Source organism: Oncorhynchus masou, chromosome 19 (genome assembly GCF_036934945.1).
Source record: "Oncorhynchus masou masou isolate Uvic2021 chromosome 19, UVic_Omas_1.1, whole genome shotgun sequence".
In the NCBI taxonomy this organism is placed as follows: domain Eukaryota; kingdom Metazoa; phylum Chordata; class Actinopteri; order Salmoniformes; family Salmonidae; genus Oncorhynchus; species Oncorhynchus masou.
This window is the reverse complement of record NC_088230.1, coordinates 37,059,805-37,077,920: the sequence shown is the minus strand read 5'-3', so window position 1 is coordinate 37,077,920 and position 18,116 is coordinate 37,059,805. Positions and strand designations below refer to the sequence as shown.

General features: G+C 45.9%; 1 protein-coding gene across 1 annotated transcript in view; it reads left to right on the top strand.

Moving 5' to 3' along the window:
* LOC135506239 (XK-related protein 6-like) overlaps window positions 1-18,116 on the top strand; it is a 153,149-nt gene that overhangs the window by 131,963 nt on the left and 3,070 nt on the right. Inside the window, exon 2 of the mRNA XM_064925759.1 lies at window positions 16,696-16,892. Coding sequence (XP_064781831.1) covers window positions 16,696-16,892 — 197 coding nt within the window. The remainder of the gene's footprint in view (window positions 1-16,695; window positions 16,893-18,116) is intronic.

Genomic DNA, 18,116 nt, shown 5'->3' with positions numbered 1-18,116 from the left:
AGGACTACCTTCAAACTCGCTGCCTTTTTGCTTGACATCATGGGAAAACCAAATAAATTAGCCAAGACATCAGAAAACATGTTCATCTGTACAAGCAATTATAAGGTATGAACACCGTGGGACCACGCAGCCGTCATACCGTTCAGGAAGGAGACGCGTTCTGTCTCCTAGAGATGAATGTACTTTAGTGTGAGAAGTGTAAATCAATCCCAGAACAGCTAAGGACCTTGTGAAGATGCTGGAGGAAGCAGGTACAAAAGTATCTATATCCACAGTAAAACGATCCTGTAACGGTTTTCTGTAGGCGAAGGAGAGTCAGACCAAAATGCAGCGTGTAGATTGCGATCCATGTTTAATCAAAAAACGTAAAACACGAAATCAATACAAATACTACAAAACTAAAGAACAGAACGAAAACCGAAACAGCCTATACTAGTGTCAACTGACATAGAGACAGGAACAAGGACACTAAGGACAATCAACCACGAAACACACAAAGAATATGGCTGCCTAAATATGGTTCCCAATCAGAGACAACGATAATCACCTGACTCTGATTAAGAACCGCCTCAGGCAGCCATAGACTAACGCTAGACATCCCACAAAACCCCAAGACAAAAACACACCACAATAACCCATGTCACACCCTGGCCTGACCGAATAAATGAAGAATAAACATAATATATTTTGACCAGGGCGGGACAGAACCCCCCCCCCCTAAGGTGCAGACTCCCGGACGCACATAAAAACAATAGGGAGGGTCCGGGTGGGCGTCTGTCCATGGTGGCGGCTCCGGCTCCGGCGCGGGACGTGGAACCCACTCTATAAATGTCTTAGACCCCTCTCCTCGCGTCCTAGGATAGTCCACCTTCACCGCCGACCATGGCCTAGTAGTCCTCACCCAGAACTCCACTGGACTGAAGGTCAGCTCGGGACTGAGGGGCAGCTCGGGACTGAGGGGTAGCTCGGGACAGAGGGGCAGCTCGGGACAGAGGGGCAGCTCGGGACAGAGGGGCAGCTCAGCACTGAGAGGAAGCCCAGCACTGAGAGGAAGCTCAGCCAGGTAGTTGGATCCGGCAGATCCTGGCTGGTTGACGATTCTGGCAGATCCTGGCTGACTGGCAGATCTGGAAGAGTCTGGTTGACTGGCAGATCTGGAAGAATCTGGTTGACTGGCGGATCTGGAAGAGTCTGGCTGACTGGCGGATCTGGAAGAGTCTGGCTGACTGGCGGATCTGGAAGAGTCTGGCTGACTGGCAGATCTGGAAGAGTCTGGCTGACTGGCAGATCTGGCTGCTCCATGCTGACTGGCGGCTCTGGCTGCTCCATGTAGACTGACAGCTCCTTGTAGACTGGCAGCTCCTTGCAGACTGACAGCTCCATGCAGAATGACAGCTCCGGCTGCTCCATGTAGACTGACAGCTCTGGCTGCTCCATGTAGACTGACAGCCCGGGCTGCTCTATGTAGACTGACAGCTCTGGCTGCTCTATGTAGACTGTCAGCTCTGACTGCTCCATGCAGACTGGCAGCTCCATGCAGACTGACACCTCCTTGCAGACTGACAGCTCCTTGCAGACTGACAGCTCCTTGCAGACCGACAGCTCCTTGCAGACTGACAGCTCTGGCTGCGCTAAACAGGCGGGAGACTCCGTCAGCGCTGGAGAGGAGAAAGGCTCCGATAGCGCTGAACAGGCGGGAGGCTCCGGCAGCGCAGGAGAGGAGGAAGGCTCTGGCTGCGCTGAACAGGTGAGGCGCACAGTAGGTCTGATGCGTGGTGCTGGCACTGGTGGTACTGGCACGAGGACACGCACAGGAAGCCTGGTGCGGGGAGCTGCCACCGGAGGGCTGGGGTGTGGAGGTGGTACTGGGTAGACCGGACCGTGCAGGCGCACTGGAGCTCTTGAGCACCGAGCCTGCCCAACTTTACCTGGCTCAATGCCCACTCTATCCCGGCCGATACGAGGAGCTGGAATATAACGCACCGGGCTATGCACCCGCACTGGGGACACCGTGCGCACCACTGCATAACACGGTGCCTGCCCGGTCTCTCTAGCCCCCCCGGTAAGCACAGGGAGTTTGCACAGGTCTCCTACCTGGCGTAGCCCTCTCCCTGTCGTAGCCCTACTCCCCGCCTCAGGCAGCCATAGACTAACGCTAGACATCCCACAAAACCCCAAGACAAAAACACACCACAATAACCCATGTCACACCCTGGCCTGACCGAATAAATGAAGAATAAACATAATATATTTTGACCAGGGTGTGACAGAGCCCTACATAACCCGAAAGGCCGCTCAGCAAGGAAGAAGCCACTGCTCCAAAACTGCCATGAAAAAGGCTACGGTTTGCAATTGCACATGGGGACGAAGATCATACTTTTTTTGGTGAATTGTCCTCTGGTCTGATGAAACAAAAATAGAACTGTTTGGCCATAATGACCACCGTTGTGTTTGGATGAAAAACGGGGCGGCTTACAAGCCGAAGAACACCATCCCAACCATGAAGCACGGGGGTGGCAACATCATGTTGTGGGAATGCTTTGCTGCAGGAGGGACTGGTGCACTTCACAAAATAGATGGCATCATGAGGAAGGAAAATTATGTGGATATATTGAAGCAACATCTCAAGATATCAGTCAGGAAGTTAAAGCTTGGTCGCAAATAGGTCTTCCAAATGGACAATGACCTAATGAATACCTCCAAAGTTGTGGCAAAATGGCTTAAGGACAACAAAGTCAAGCTATTGGAACCGCCATCACAAAGCCCTGACCTCAATCATGTAGAAAATGTGTGGGCACAACTGAAAAAGCGTGTGCGAGCACGGAGGCCTTCACATCTGACTCAGTTACACCAACTCTGTCAGGAGAAATGGGCCAAAATTCACCCAACTGTATTGTGGGAAGCTTGTGGAAGGCTACCCAAAATGTTTGACCCAAGTTAAACAATTTGAAGGGAATGCTACCAAATACTAATCGAGTGTATGTAAACTTCTGACCCACTGGGAATGTTGTGAAATAAATAAAAGCTGAAATAAATCATCCTCTCTACTATTATTCTGATATTTCACATTCTTAAAATAAAGTGGTGATCCTAACTGACCTAAGCCAGTAAATTTTTACTAGGATTAAATGTCAGGAATTGTGAAAAACTGAGTTGAAATGTATTTGGCTAAGGTGTATGTAAACTTCCGACTTCCACTGTAGGTATTAGACTTGGGAAAGGTTGAAAATATTAGTGAAGAAACTTGCCAGTTGGTCCGTGCATGCTTTGAGTAAGCGCCCTGGTCGTCCGTCTGGCCCCGTGGCTTTGTGAATGTTGATCCTTTTAATGGTCTTGCTCACATTGGCTACCGAGAGCGTGATCACACAGTTGTCCAGAACAGCTGGTGCTCGCATGCAAGCTTCAGTGTTGCTTGACTCAAAGCGAGCATAAAAGGCATTTAGCTCATCTGGTAAGCTCATCATCACTGGGTAGCTCACGGCTGTGTTTCCCCTTGTAGTCCGTAATATAGGTTTCAAGCTCTCCCACATCCAATGAGCGTCAGAGTCGGTGTAGTAGGATTCAGTCTTAGTCATGTGTTGACGCTTTGCCAGTTTGATGGTTCGTCTGAGGGTGTAGCGGGATTTTTTTTTAAGTGTCCGGATTAGTGTCCTTGAAAGCGGCAGCTCTAGCCTTTAGCTCGTTGAGGATGCTTTCATGGCTTCTGGTTAGGATATGTACGTACGGTCACTGTCGCCAATGCACTTATTGATGAAGCCGGTGACTGATGTGATATACTCCTCAATGCCATTGGATGAATCCCAGAACATATTCCAGTCTGTGCTAGCAAACAGTCTTGTAGCGTAGCATCTGCGTCATCTGACCACTTTTGTATTGAGCACATCACTGGTACTTCTTGTCTAAGTTTTTGCTTGTAAGCAGGAGGTTATGGTTTCCTAAATGGAGTACGACAGAGAGCATTGTATTTTTTTCTGTGTGTGGAGTAAAGGTGATCTAGAGTTTTTCCCCTCTAGTTGCACATGTGACATGCTGGTAGAAAAGATAAAGTAAAGATGTCATCGACAGACATGACAGCTCTCACGCTCCTACGTAACGTTTCAGTATTTTGTTTTTTTTGTGTGTTACACGATTAACCCAGAACTTTTTTATGCTATTATATACAGCCGGAAATAACTTCGGGATATCAGAGCTGCAGTAACTCAACAGCATTATGAATATGACTTTTCCCAAATTGTATCCTTTGTTCGTATCCAACCACTGACGCTGGACGAATGTGAAACAGCCTGGAATTGAACCAGGGACTGCAGTGGCGCCTCTTACACTGAGATGTAGGGCCTTAGACCGCTGCGCCACTCGGGAGCCCCAAGGTAACTGAACAAAATTACCATCGCTCTGTAGCACTCACTTCTGTAGTCATGAAGTGCTTTGAGAGACTAGTTAAATCAAGGATCATATCACCTCTACCCAACCTGAAACCTTAGACCCACTTCAATTTGCTTACCGCCCCAATAGATCCACAGACGATGCAATCACCATCGCACTGCGCACTGCCCTATCCGACCTGGACAAGAGGAATACCTACGTAAGAATGCTGTTCATTGACTTCAGCACAGCATTCAACACCATAATACCCTCCAAGCTCATCATCAAGCTGGATTCCCTGGGTCTGAACCCCGCCCTGTGCAACTGGGTCCTGGACTTCCTGACGGGCCGCCCCCGGACAAGAGGAATACCTATTTAAGAATGTTGTTCATTGACTATAGCTCAGCCTATAGCTCAGCCTTCAACACCATATTACCCTCCAAGCTCATCAGCAATTTCGGGGGCCCTGGGTCTGAACCAACTCCCTGTGCAACTGGGTCCTGGATTTCCTGACAGGCCCAGGTGGTGAAGGTAGGAAACAACACCTCCTCTGTGCTGACCCTCAACACTGGGGTGCCACAAGGGTGTGTACTTAGCCCCCTCCTGTACTCCCTGTTCACCCATGACTGCGTGGCCACAACACGCTTCCAACTCAACCATCAAGTTTTCAGATGACACAACAGTAGTAGGCCTGGTTACCAACAATGATGAGACAGCCTACAGGGAGGAGGTGAGGGTCCAGGGAGACTGGTGCCAGGAAAATAACCTCTCCCTCAACATCAACAAAATGAAGGAGCTGATTGTGGACTTCAGGAGACAGCAGAGACGCCCCTACCCACATCGATGGGACAGTAGTGGAGAAGGTGGAAATCTTCAAATTCCTCGGCGTACACATCACTGACGATCTGAAATGGTCCACCCACACAGACAGTGAGGTGAAGAAAGCGCAACAGCAACAACCTCAGGAGGCTGAAGAAATGTGTCCCCTAATACCCTCACAAACTTGAATGGAGAACATCCTGTCGGGCTGTATCACCACCTGGTATGGCAACTGCACAGCCAGCAACCAACCAGGGTGGTGCGGTCTGCCCAACGCATCAGTGGAGGAACACTGCCTGCCCTCCAGGACACCTACAGCACCCGATGTTACAGGAAGGCCAAAAAGATCATCAAGGACAACAACCACCCGAGCCACTGCCTGTTCACCCCGTTATCATCCAGAAGGTGAGGTCAGTACAGGTGCATCAAAGCTGGGAACGAGAGACTGAAAACAGCTTCCATCTCAAGGCCATCAGATTGTTAAATAGCCATCACTAGCCAGCTACCACCCGGTTACTCAATCCTGCAACTTAGAGGCTGCTGTCCTGTATACATAGATGTCACTGGTCACTTTAATAATGGAACACTAGTCACTTTAGTCATGTTTACATACTGCTTTACTCATTTCATATGTATATACTGTATTATATTCTACTGTATTTTAGTCAATGCCACTTCTACATTCTCCGACATTGCACGTCCTAATGTTTATATATTTCTTAATTTCATTATTTTACGTTAGGATTTGTGTGTGTTGTTGCGAATTGTTAGATACTACTGCACTGCTGGAACACAAGCATTTTGCTACACATCTGTTAAATATGTTTATGTGACCAATAACATCTGATTAGATTTAAATGTGTGTGAAGAAAATGAAAATTAACTGACTTGCCAAGTTAAATGAAGGTTCAATAGAATTTAAAAAAAAAAATATATATATATATATATATATATATATTGGGTAAAATACCAGTGTGCAATCACAGCAACAAGATTTGTGACCTGTTGCCACAAGAAAACGGAAATCAGTGAAAAAATGATGAAGAGAGAGGAGATGAAGAAATGAAGAGGGAGGAGAGGGGAAAGTAGGAGAGGAAGAGATGATGAGAGGATGGAGGGAGGGAATAAGAGAAAGGCTAGGAGGGATGAGATGATATGATTAAGAGAGGAGATGTGTGTGTGTGTGTGTGTGTGTGTGTGTGTGTGTGTGTGTGTGTGTGTGTGTGTGTGTGTGTGTGTGTGTGTGTGTGTGTGTGTGTGTGTGTGTGTGTGTGTGTGTGTGTGTGTGTGTGTGTGTGTCAGTGTGTGTCGGAGCTCAGATGAGTCACTGGTTGAGTCACAGAGATGAGGGGGGACCTGAACTACCCCCCTGTGTGTGTGTGTGTGTGTGTGTGTGTGTGTGTGTGTGTGTGTGTGTGTGTGTGTGTGTGTGTGTGTGTGTGTGTGTGTGTGTGTGTGTGTGTGTGTGTGTGTGTGTGTGTGTGGGTGTGTGTGTGTGTGTGTGTCATCCCACAACCCACTCAAGGGATCAGTGCATGGGTGGGCAGATGACTCACAGGTCAATGACAGCACAAGACACAGCGGGAGTGTGTGTCTGTGTGTGTGTGTGTGTGTGTGTGTGTCTGTGTGTGCGTTTGCTAGATTGTGTTTGATTGATTTAGACATACACTGTGACAACAATGAAGAACCTGTCCAGCCACTTTTCATAAATTACATTAAATACATTATGCAGTACTAGCCTTATACAGTACTACCTCATGTAGCCGTACACAGTACTACCTCATGTAGCCTTATACAGTAGTACCTCATGTAGCCTTATACAGTACTACCTCATGTAGCCTTATACAGTACTACCTCATGTAGCCTTATACAGTACTACCTCATGTAGCCTTATACAGTACTACCTCATGTAGCCTTATACAGTACTACCTCATGTAGCCTTATACAGTACTACCTCATGTAGCCGTACACAGTAATTCCTCATGTAGCCTTGTACAGTACTTATTTTTGCCCTATCATGATGGAATGGTGCCCAACCCTTCCTGCCCTACACACTAACCTGAGCGACCCACCCACTAATGAGATGTCCTTACCCGTTTGATATGCCTACTGCAAGTAGCCTCCGCAATCAATGCAGGAAGAAGAATGCGGTCAGAGACCCACTAATGCATCAACGTCCCCTCTGGATTCTGAGCCAGCCTGGCAGGGTAGGTCCAAAAGCCAAAGCCCCCGGATGGGTGAGCATAATATACAAGGATTTTCTCAAAAATGTTAATGAGAACCTTGATAACCTCGTACCGGTGGGAATTCTGGTGGAGTACCCCCTGAATACTGGCAACACTGGCTGCAGTAACCCATTTGGGAAGGGACGCACAAGGACAATCATAGAGGGGGGCAGAATACTGTGGTACTCAAGGCACACCATAATCATAATGGTCTGACTGCACAGAGGTGAAGACGTGGTCTCCATGGGGGGGTCCAGTGTGTCTGGGGAAGGGGTGGTATCTGAGCTCCATCAGCCAGGGTAATCAAGCCTACAAGTAGATAGCATGTCTACTCTTGATCTCGGCTAGGTGATGGAACAATTGATGAGCAACTGAGCTTGTGGTTGTATGCATTTGAGTGTATGTGGAGGGGGTGAAAGCGTTAGACTATTGTGTTGTGTTAGTGCCGTACAATAGATTACAGTAATTGTTTTAGTGCCGTAAAATAGATTACAGTAATTGTGTTAGTGCCGCACAATAGATTACAGTAATTGTGTTAGTTCTGTACAATAAATTACAGTAATTGTGTTAGTTCTGTACAATAGATTACAGTAATTGTGTTAGTGCCGCACAATAGATTTCAGTAATTGTGTTAGTTCTGTACAATAGATTACAGTAATTGTGTTAGTGCCGCACAATAGATTTCAGTAATTGTGTTAGTTCTGTACAATAGATTACAGTAATTGTGTTAGTGCCGTACAATAGATTTCAGTAATTGTGTTAGATCTGTACAATAGATTACAGTAATTGTGTTAGTGCCGTGAAATAGATTACAGTAATTGTGTTAGTGCCGTACAATAGATTACAGTAATTGTGTAAGTGCCGCACAATAGATTACAGTAATTGTGTTAGTTCTGTACAATAAATTACAGTAATTGTTTTAGTGCCGCACAATAGATTACAGTAATTGTGTTAGTGCCGCACAATAGATTACAGTAATTGTGTTAGTGCCGCACAATAGATTTCAGTAATTGTGTTAGTTCTGTACAATTGAGTACAGTAATTGTGTTAGTGCTGCACAATAGATTTCAGAAATTGTGTTAGTGCCGCATGATAGATTACAGTAATTGTGTTAGTGCCGCACAATAGATTACAGTAACAGTATTAGATACTGAATATTTTTTTTAATGGTAACTTACAGGAAAGTGGCTGCCAGTAAGTTACTGTGAAAAGATAACAGTAACAGTGTGTGTTTTGACTGTGGCGGAAAGACAGACGGCAGGGTATGGAGTGGTGGCGAGCTGTTAGGTCATCTGTACACTGTTAAACGAGGCGTGAGCCAACACTATGATCTCCTCACTAATAATTAATGGGAACCATGTTCTGGGCTACTGAGCTAAGAGGAGAGGAGGGGGGAAGGGGAAGGAGAGAGACAGAGAGAGAGAGAAAGAGAGAGAGAGAGAGAGAGAGAGAGAGAGAGAAAAGAGATAGAGCGAGACAGGAGAGGGGGTGTCCAGACAAATGTGTCTGGACGAGGGCACCCGTTACAATGAAATTACACAACTGAGAGAGAGAAAGAGAGAGAGAGACAGAGAGAGAGAGAGAGAGAGAGAAAGAGGGAGAGAGAGAGATAAACTCCCATATCTACTGGGTGAAATTCCACAGTGTGCCATCACAGCAGCGAGATTTGTGACCTGTTGCCAAAAGAAAAGGGCAACCAGTGAAGAACAGACACCATTGTGAATACAACCCATATTTATGCTTATTTATTTTCCCTTGTGTACTTTAACCATTTGTACATTGTTACAACACGGTATATATATATATATATATATATATATATTATATATAAATAAATAATAAGAAATAATAAGACATTTCTAATGTCTTTATTGTTTTGAAACTTCTGTATGTGTAATGTCTACTGTAAATTTGTATTATATATGAATATAACTTGCTCACTTGCTTTAGCAATATTAACACCTTTCCCATGCCAATAAAGCCGCTTGAATTGAATTGAGACAGAGACAAAGACAGAGAGAGAGAGAGAGAGAGAGAGAGAGAGAGAGAGAGAGAGAGAGAGAGAGAGAGAGAGAGAGAGAGAGAGAGAGAGAGAGAGAGAGAGACAGAGAGAGAGAGAAAGAGAGAGAGAGAGAGAGAGAGAGAGAGAGAGAGAGAGAGAGAGAGAGAGAGAGAGAGAGAGAGAGTTGTGCTGTATGAGTGACAGTGAGAACTTAGTGTTTAGGCCTGAGATGCACATTCATTTTGGTTTGCTGACTGTTACAGGAAAACACACACATTGGGACTACAGACCACTGAATGCTGATGAAAACTGGTGACAGAGACAAACGGCTGGTGGTGTACTTTAAATTTCTGTGCCATGGTATAATAGTGAGGTGTGTGTGTGTGTGTGTGTGTGTGTGTGTGTGTGTGTGTGTGTGTGTGTGTGTGTGAGTGTGTGTGTGTGGGGGGGGGGGGGTCACTCATGATACAAGTCAGTATTCAACGTCCATCCATGTCTGAGGATGTCGGGAGTCAATGCGGAAACCAGCCACTAGGGGCAACAGTGAGCGCTGTTACCTTCAAGTAGGTTTGGGTTTTGCCAGGGCATTGCGGATGGAGGATGGTCACAAGCATCTGCCTCTGATTCCAAAGGTTTGAATCCGGTGATAGAAAGTTTTTTTTTGTGATTTTTTGAGATATCCCAAACTTTAACCATTCAGAGTAAATGTCTAACCTTAACCATTCAGAGTTAATGTCTAACCTTAACCATCCGGAGTTAATGTCTAACCTTAACCATTCAGAGTTAATGTCTAACCTTAACCATTCAGAGTTAACATCTAACCTTAACCATCCGGAGTTAATGTCTAACCTTAACCATTCAGAGTTAACATCTAACCTTAACCATTCAGAGTTAATGTCTAACCTTAACCATTCAGAGTTAATGTCTAACCTTAACCATTCAGAGTAAATTCCTAACCTTAACCATTCAGAGTTAACATCTAACCTTAACCATTCAGAGTTAACATCTAACCTTAACCATTCAGAGTTAATGTCTAACCTTAACCATTCAGAGTTAACATCTAACCTTAACCATTCAGAGTTAATGTCTAACCTTAACCATTCAGAGTTAATGTCTAACCTTAACCATTCAGAGTTAACATCTAACCTTAACCATTCAGAGTTAATGTCTAACCTTAACCATTCAGAGTTAATGTCTAACCTTAACCATTCAGGGTAAATTCCTAACCTTAACCATTCAGAGTTAATGTCTAACCTTAACCATTCAGAGTTAATGTCTAACCTTAACCATTCAGAGTTAATGTCTAACCTTAACCATTCAGAGTAAATTCCTAACCTTAACCATTCAGAGTTAACATCTAACCTTAACCATTCAGAGTAAATTCCTAACCTTAACCATTAAGTTAACATCTAACCTTAACCATTCCGGAGTTAATGTTAACCATTGTAAATTCTAACCTTAACCATTCAGAGTTAACATCTAACCTTAACCCTAACCTTAACCATTCAGAGTTAAAATCCTAACCTTAACCATTCAGAGTTAATGTCTAACCTTAACCATTCAGAGTAAATTCCTAACCTTAACCATTCAGAGTTAATGTCTAACCTTAACCATCCGGAGTTAATGTCTAACCTTAACCATTCAGAGTTAACATCTAACCTTAACCATTCAGAGTTAACATCTAACCTTAAACACACACACACACACACAAGGCCACATTCACAGTCCTGAGCTAGTGACCCTATATCGTTTCCCAACTGGGCCGTCGTTTGAAACATCTCCCAATTCTGACCTTCTCCCTGTATTCCTGGAGCTACAGACAGACTTGACCTGCTGGGCACGGAGAGCAATGTCTAGGAGCATGACTCCCACAAGACCTCACATCCCTAAATCTGAACATAAACATAACTCACATTCTAAATCTAAATAACACTGAATATAGAACACATCCCTAAATCTGAACATAACCCTTCTGAATAAAGACCCCTCCCCCCCTCCCCTCCCCCCCTCCCCTCCCCTCCCCTCCCTCCCCTCCCCCTCCCTCCCTCCCCTCCCCCTCCCCCTCCCCTCCCCTCCCTCCCTCCCTCCCTCCCCTCCCTCCCTCCCTCCCCCTCCCTCCCTCCCTCCCTCCCTCCCTCCCTCCCTCCCTCCCTCCCTCCTTCCCTCCCTCCCTTCCCTTCCCTCCCTCCCTCCCTTCCTTCCCTCCCTCCCTCCCCCTCCCTTCCCTCCCTCCCTTCCTTCCCTTCCCTTCCTTCCTTCCTTCCCTTCCCTTACCTTCCCTTCCTTCCCTCCCTTCCCTTCCCTCCCTTCCCTTCCCTCCCTTCCCTTCCCTTCCCTTCCCTTCCCTTCCCTTCCCTTCCCTTCCCTTCCCCCTTCCCTTCCCTCCCTTCCCCCCTTCCCTCCCTTCCCCCTCCCTTCCCTCCCTCCCTCCCTTCCCTCCCTCCCTTCCCTCCCTTCCCTCCCTTCCCTCCCTCCCTCCTTTCCCTCCCTCCCTCCCCCTTCCCTTCCCTCCCTCCCTCCTTCCCTTCCATTCCCTTCCCTTCCCTTCCCTTCCCTTCCCTTCCCTTCCCTTCCCTTCCCTTCCCTTCCCTTCCCTTCCCTTCCCTTCCCTTCCCTTTCCTTTCCCTTCCCTACCCTTCCCTTCCTTCCTTCCTTTCCCTCCCCTCCCCTCCCCTCCTCTTTCCTCACGTCTCCTCTCCAGTTTTGAATATGACTGTGGTGTTGTCTGGTAGGAAAACCATTGTGATTCGCGACGACTAAGCCTAAAATGGGGGGGGGGGGGGGGGGGGCTACTCTCCGTGCTATTTCTGTCCTTTCCACCCTATTGTCCTCATCTGAATTGCTTCCCAACATGGGGTAGATGTATTTGGACTTTGTGCCAGCTCAGTTAGACAGACAGAGACAGATATGGGTCTAGGCCAGCTAGCCAGAGAGACAGCTCTTTCCTCTCCACTGCTGGGTGACTAAAGACGTTACACACCACAAACTACGACAATTACATCCTGCATGTTAGTCATTTAGCAGATGTTCTTATCCAGAGCCACTTACAGTTAGCTAGTGGCATTCAAAACACACTCAATTTGAGAAATTTCACGTGTTATAAAACGGTCTATTTTTGCATACCCAGTGTACTGTTTAGAATGTAAGAATGACAATTCAGACAGGAAGGGAAGGGAAGAGAAGTCTCCATCTGTAACTCATTCATTATACCAGTCTCCATCTGTAACTCATTCATTATACCAGTCTCCATCTGTAACTCATTCATTATACCAGTCTCCATCTGTAACTCATTCATTATACCAGTCTCCATCTGTAACTCATTCATTATACCAGTCTCCATCTGTAACTCATTCATTAAACCAGTCTCCATCTGTAACTCATTCATTATAACAGTCTCCATCTGTAACTCATTCATTAAACCAGTCTCCATCTGTAACTCATTCATTATACCAGTCTCCATCTGTAACTCATTCATTATACCAGTCTCCATCTGTAACTCATTCATTATACCAGTCTCCATCTGTAACTCATTCATTATACCAGTCTCCATCTGTAACTCATTCATTAAACCAGTCTCCATCTGTAACTCATTCATTATACCAGTCTCCATCTGTAACTCATTCATTATACCAGTCTCCATCTGTAACTCATTCATTATACCAGTCTCCATCTGTAACTCATTCATTATACCAGTCTCCATCTGTAACTCATTCATTATACCAGTCTCCATCTGTAACTCCATCTGTTTATGGAAGAGTTTTATAACTCATTCATGGGACAGTTCTCCATCTGTAACTCATTCATTATGTCTGTGTCCTGTGTGTCTGTGTCATGTGTGTGTGTCCATCTGTGTCATTCATTGTGTCTGTGTCCATCTGTAACTCATTCATTGTGTGTGTGTGCCATGTGTAACTCATTCATTGTGTGTGTGTCCATCTGTAACTCATTCATTATACCAGTCTCCATCTGTAACTCATTCATTGTGTGTGTGTCCATCGTGTATCATTCATTATACGTGTGTCCATCTGTAACTCATTCATTATACGTGTGTCTCCATCTGTTTATGTCTCATTCATTATAAAATGATCTCCATCTGTCAACTCATTCATTATACCAGACTTCATCTTCACATCTCTTTGTCCCTTGGAAGACAAATGACTAGTGGTGTTAATGCAGGACTCCATTTGATTGTGCCCCCTAGTGTTAGCTCTACAGTACTACATGTAGATGGCTGCTTAACGTCATGGCGGTTGATGGAACTGCAGAGCAGTGTAAAAGCTGGTCTTAGGGATCCAAATGGTTGATATTTTTGTTTTTGTCCTAGCACACTCGCACAGCTGATTGAAATCAAGGCCTTGACGAGTACTAGGATTAGTGGAATCAGGTGTGCCAGGGCAAAAACATCCAGGTCACCTCACTTTAGGTCCCCAAGACGAGGAATAAGAAATCTGGTCTGTCATGGGATGAGACTTTTTTTCAAAGAGCTGTCCAGAAACCTTCACATACAGTTTAGACTGTAGTTGTATCTGACATGGTGCCCTGTTTGCAGTTTAGACTGTAGATGGATCTGACATGGTGCCCTGTTTACAGTTTAGACTGTAGTTGTATCTGACATGGTGTGTTTCCAGTCTGACTGTGTTTATCTGACAAAAGGTGCCCTGTTTACAGTTTAGACTGTAGTTTATCTGTCATGGTGCCCTGTTTCAGTTTACACATGAGACTTCATCTCACATCTCTTTTACAGTTTGACTGAAGACAAATGACATGGTGCCCTGTTTCCAGTTTAGACTCCATTTGATTCTGACATGTTGCTGTTTACAGTTTAGATGTAGTTGTATCTGACATGGTGCCCTGTTTATAGTTTGAACTGTGGAACTGACATGGTGCCCTGTTTAAAGTTTAGGTCTTAGGGATCCAAATGGTGATGTTTTTGTTTTTAGACTGCTGAGTTGTGATCTGACATGGTGCCCTGTTTCCAGTTTAGACTTAGATGGATCTGACATGGTGCCCTGTTTATCCAGTTTCACTGTACTTTGTATCTGACATGGTGCCCTGTTTATAGTTTAGAAATCTGGTCTGACATGGATGCCCTTTTTACAGTTTAGACTGTCCAGTTGTAAACATTCACTGTTTACAGTTTAGACTGTAGTTGTATCTGACATGGTGCCCTGTTTGCAGTTTAGACTGTAGATGGATCTGACATGGTGCCCTGTTTACAGTTTAGACTGTAGTTGCCAAGCCATCTGACTGACATGGTGCCCTGTTTACAGTCTATGACTGTAGACTGATCTGACATGGTGCCCTGTTTCCTCTATGATGCATAGAGCCAAGCCATCTGACATGATGCCCTGTTTCTTCTATGATGCATAGAGCCAAGCCATCTGACATGATGCCCTGTTTCCTCTATGATGCATAGAGCCAAGCCATCTGACATGGTGCCCTGTTTCCTCTATGATGCATAGAGCCAAGCCATCTGACATGATGCCCTGTTTCCTCTATGATGCATAGAGCCAAGCCATCTGACATGGTGCCCTGTTTCCTCTATGATGCATAGAGCCAAGCCATCTGACATGGTGCCCTGTTTCCTCTATGATGCATAGAGCCAAGCCATCTGACATGGTGCCCTGTTTCCTCTATGATGCATAGAGCCAAGCCACATGGTCACTGTCTCGTGAATAAGGTGTCATTTCAGACATACTATTTTTCTCTCTTCAGTAATCAAGGTTCTTTACTCGCCATGTTGTTGTTTTTATCAATAGCCTTCCTTACATCCTCCACTTTTATCCTGAGGAATCTATGGTTTCATTAGACTCACTGTAGAACCACACAGATCTATGGTGACATTGTGAGGCTGCTATACGATAACCACAAGAACACCTGCCCAGTGAGAGGGGGGAGACTGAGGAGAGAGGAGAGAGAGAGAGAGAGAGAGAGAGACAGAGAGAGAGAGAGAGAGAGAGAGAGAGAGAGAGAGAGAGAGAGAGAGAGAGAGAGAGAGAGAGAGAGAGAGAGAGAGAGAGAGAGAGAGAGAGAGAGAGAGAGAGAGAGAGAGAGAGAGAGAGAGAGAGAGAGAGAGAGAGAGAGAGAGAGAGAGAGAGAGAGAGAGAGAGAGAGAGAGAGAGAGAGAGAGAGAGAGAGAGAGAGAGAGAGAGAGAGAGAGAGAGAGAGAGAGAGAGAGAGAGAGAGAGAGAGAGAGAGAGAGAGAGAGAGAGAGAGAGAGAGAGAGAGAGAGAGAGAGAGATAGAGAGAGAGAGAGAGAGAGAGAGAGAGAGAGAGAGAGGAGAGAGAGAGAGAGACAGAGAGAGAGAAGACAGAGAGAGAGAGAGAAGACAGAGAGAGAGAGAGAGGAGAGATAGAGAGGAGAGAGAGAGAGAGAGAGAGAGAGAGAGAGAGTCTCTGCAGCCCAGACAGAATCCTGTCCTCTTCCCATTCCCTCCTGTTGAGGCTTCTTCCCTTTACACACAAACACACTTCAGAAACTCCTGGATGTATACATGAGCTAGTGAAGCTAGGACTTCATGCAGGAACTATATATACTGAAAAAAATATAATGCAACAATTTAAACTATTTTACTGAGTTACAGTTCATATAAGGAAATAGTCCATTGAAATGAATAAATACATCTATGGATTTCACATGACTGGGCAGGGAAGCAACCATGGGTGGGCCTGGGAGGGCATAGGCCCACCCACTGAGAGCCAAGCCCAACCAATCAGACATAAATATTCCTCAGTTTCATCAGCTGTCCAGGTGGCTGGTCTTAGACTATCCCACAGGTGAAGAAGCCGGATGTGAAGGTCTTGGACTGGCATGTTTACACATTGTCTGCGGTTGTGAGGCTGGTTGGATGTACAGCCAAACTCTATAAAATGACATTGGAGGTGGCTGATGGTAGAGACATGAACATTTAATTCCCTGGCAACAGTTCTCGTGGACATTCCTACAGTCAGCATGCCAGTTGTACGCTCCCTCAACTTGAGACATCCGTGGCATTGTGTTGTGTGACAAAACTGCACATTTTAGACTGGCCTTATATTCTCCCTAGCACAAGGTGCACCTGTGTAATGATATGGATTATCTTGGCAAAGGTAATCCAAATAATATTTTTTCTTTCTTTCTCTCTCTCTCTTTCTTTCTTTCTTTCTTTCTTTCTTTCTTTCTTTCTTTCTTTCTTTCTTTCTTTCTCTCTCTCTCTTTCTTTCTCTCTTTCTTTCTTTCTCTCTCTCTCTCTCTCTCTCCCTCTCTCTCTCTCTTTCTTTCTTTCTTTCTTTTCTTTCCTCTGTCAGGTACATCCGTACCATGTACCTGGGCATCCAGAGTCATCGTCGGAAGGAGAACCAAAGGAGGTTCTACTGGGCCATGATGTATGAGTACGCTGACGTCAACATGCTGCGTCTGCTGGAGACCTTCCTGGAGTCAGCTCCTCAGCTGGTCCTGCAGCTCTGTATCATGATCCAGAGGAACCGGGTCGAGACGCTGCAGTGTAAGAGACAAAGGGGTTCCCCAAGGCTCTGTGTGGTGGTTATGTAATATATTATTATATTATATTATGATTATATTTTATTACATTATATTAAATATTATCATATTATATCCGGAGAAACCAGGCCGAGACGCTGCAGATTTAGAGGGGTTCCCCATGGATCCGTATTGGGACCACTCCGGTTTTGGTTTACCGCCCCGGAGCACTCACTTCCGTCATCATGAAGTGCTTTGAGAGACTAGTCAAGGACCATATCACCTCCCCCCTACCTGACACCCTAGACCCACTTCAATTTGCTTACCGCCCAGATAGGTCCACAGACGATACAATCTCAACCACACTGCACACTGCCCTAACCCATCTGGACAAGAGGAATACCTATGTGAGAATGCTGTTCATCGACTACAGCTCGGCATTTAACACCATAGTACCCTCCAAGCTCGTCATCAAGCTCGAGACCCTGGGTCTCGACCCCGCCCTGTGCAACTGGGTACTGGACTTCCTGACGGGCCGCCCCCAGGTGGTGAGGGTAGGCAACAACATCTCCACCCCGCTGATCCTCAACACTGGGGCCCCACAAGGGTGCTTTCTGAGCCCTCTCCTGTACTCCCTGTTCACCCACGACTGCGTGGCCACGCACGCCTCCAACTCAATCATCAAGTTTGCGGATGGCACAGCAGTGGTAGGCTTGATTACCAACAACGACGAGACGGCCTACAGGGAGGAGGTGAGGGCCCTCGGAGTGTGGTGTCAGGAAAATAACCTCACACTCAACGTCAACAAAACTAAGGAGATGATTGTGGACTTCAGGAAACAGCAGAGGGAGCACCCCCCTATCCACATCGATGTAACAGTAGTGGAGAGGGTAGTAAGTTTTAAGCTCCTCGGCATACACATCACAGACAAACTGAATTGGTCCACTCACACAGACAGCATCGTGAAGAAGGCGCAGCAGCGCCTCTTCAACCTCAGGAGGCTGAAGAAATTTGGCTTGTCACTAAAAGCACTCATAAACTTCTACAGATGCACAATCGAGAGCATCCTGGCGGGCTGTATCACCGCCTGGTACGGCAACTGCTCCGCCCACAACCGTAAGGCTCTCCAGAGGGTAGTGAGGTCTGCACAACGGATCATCGGGGACAAACTACCTGCCCTCCAGGACACCTACACCACCCGGTGTTACAGGAAGGCCATAAAGATCATCAAGGACAACAACCACCCGAG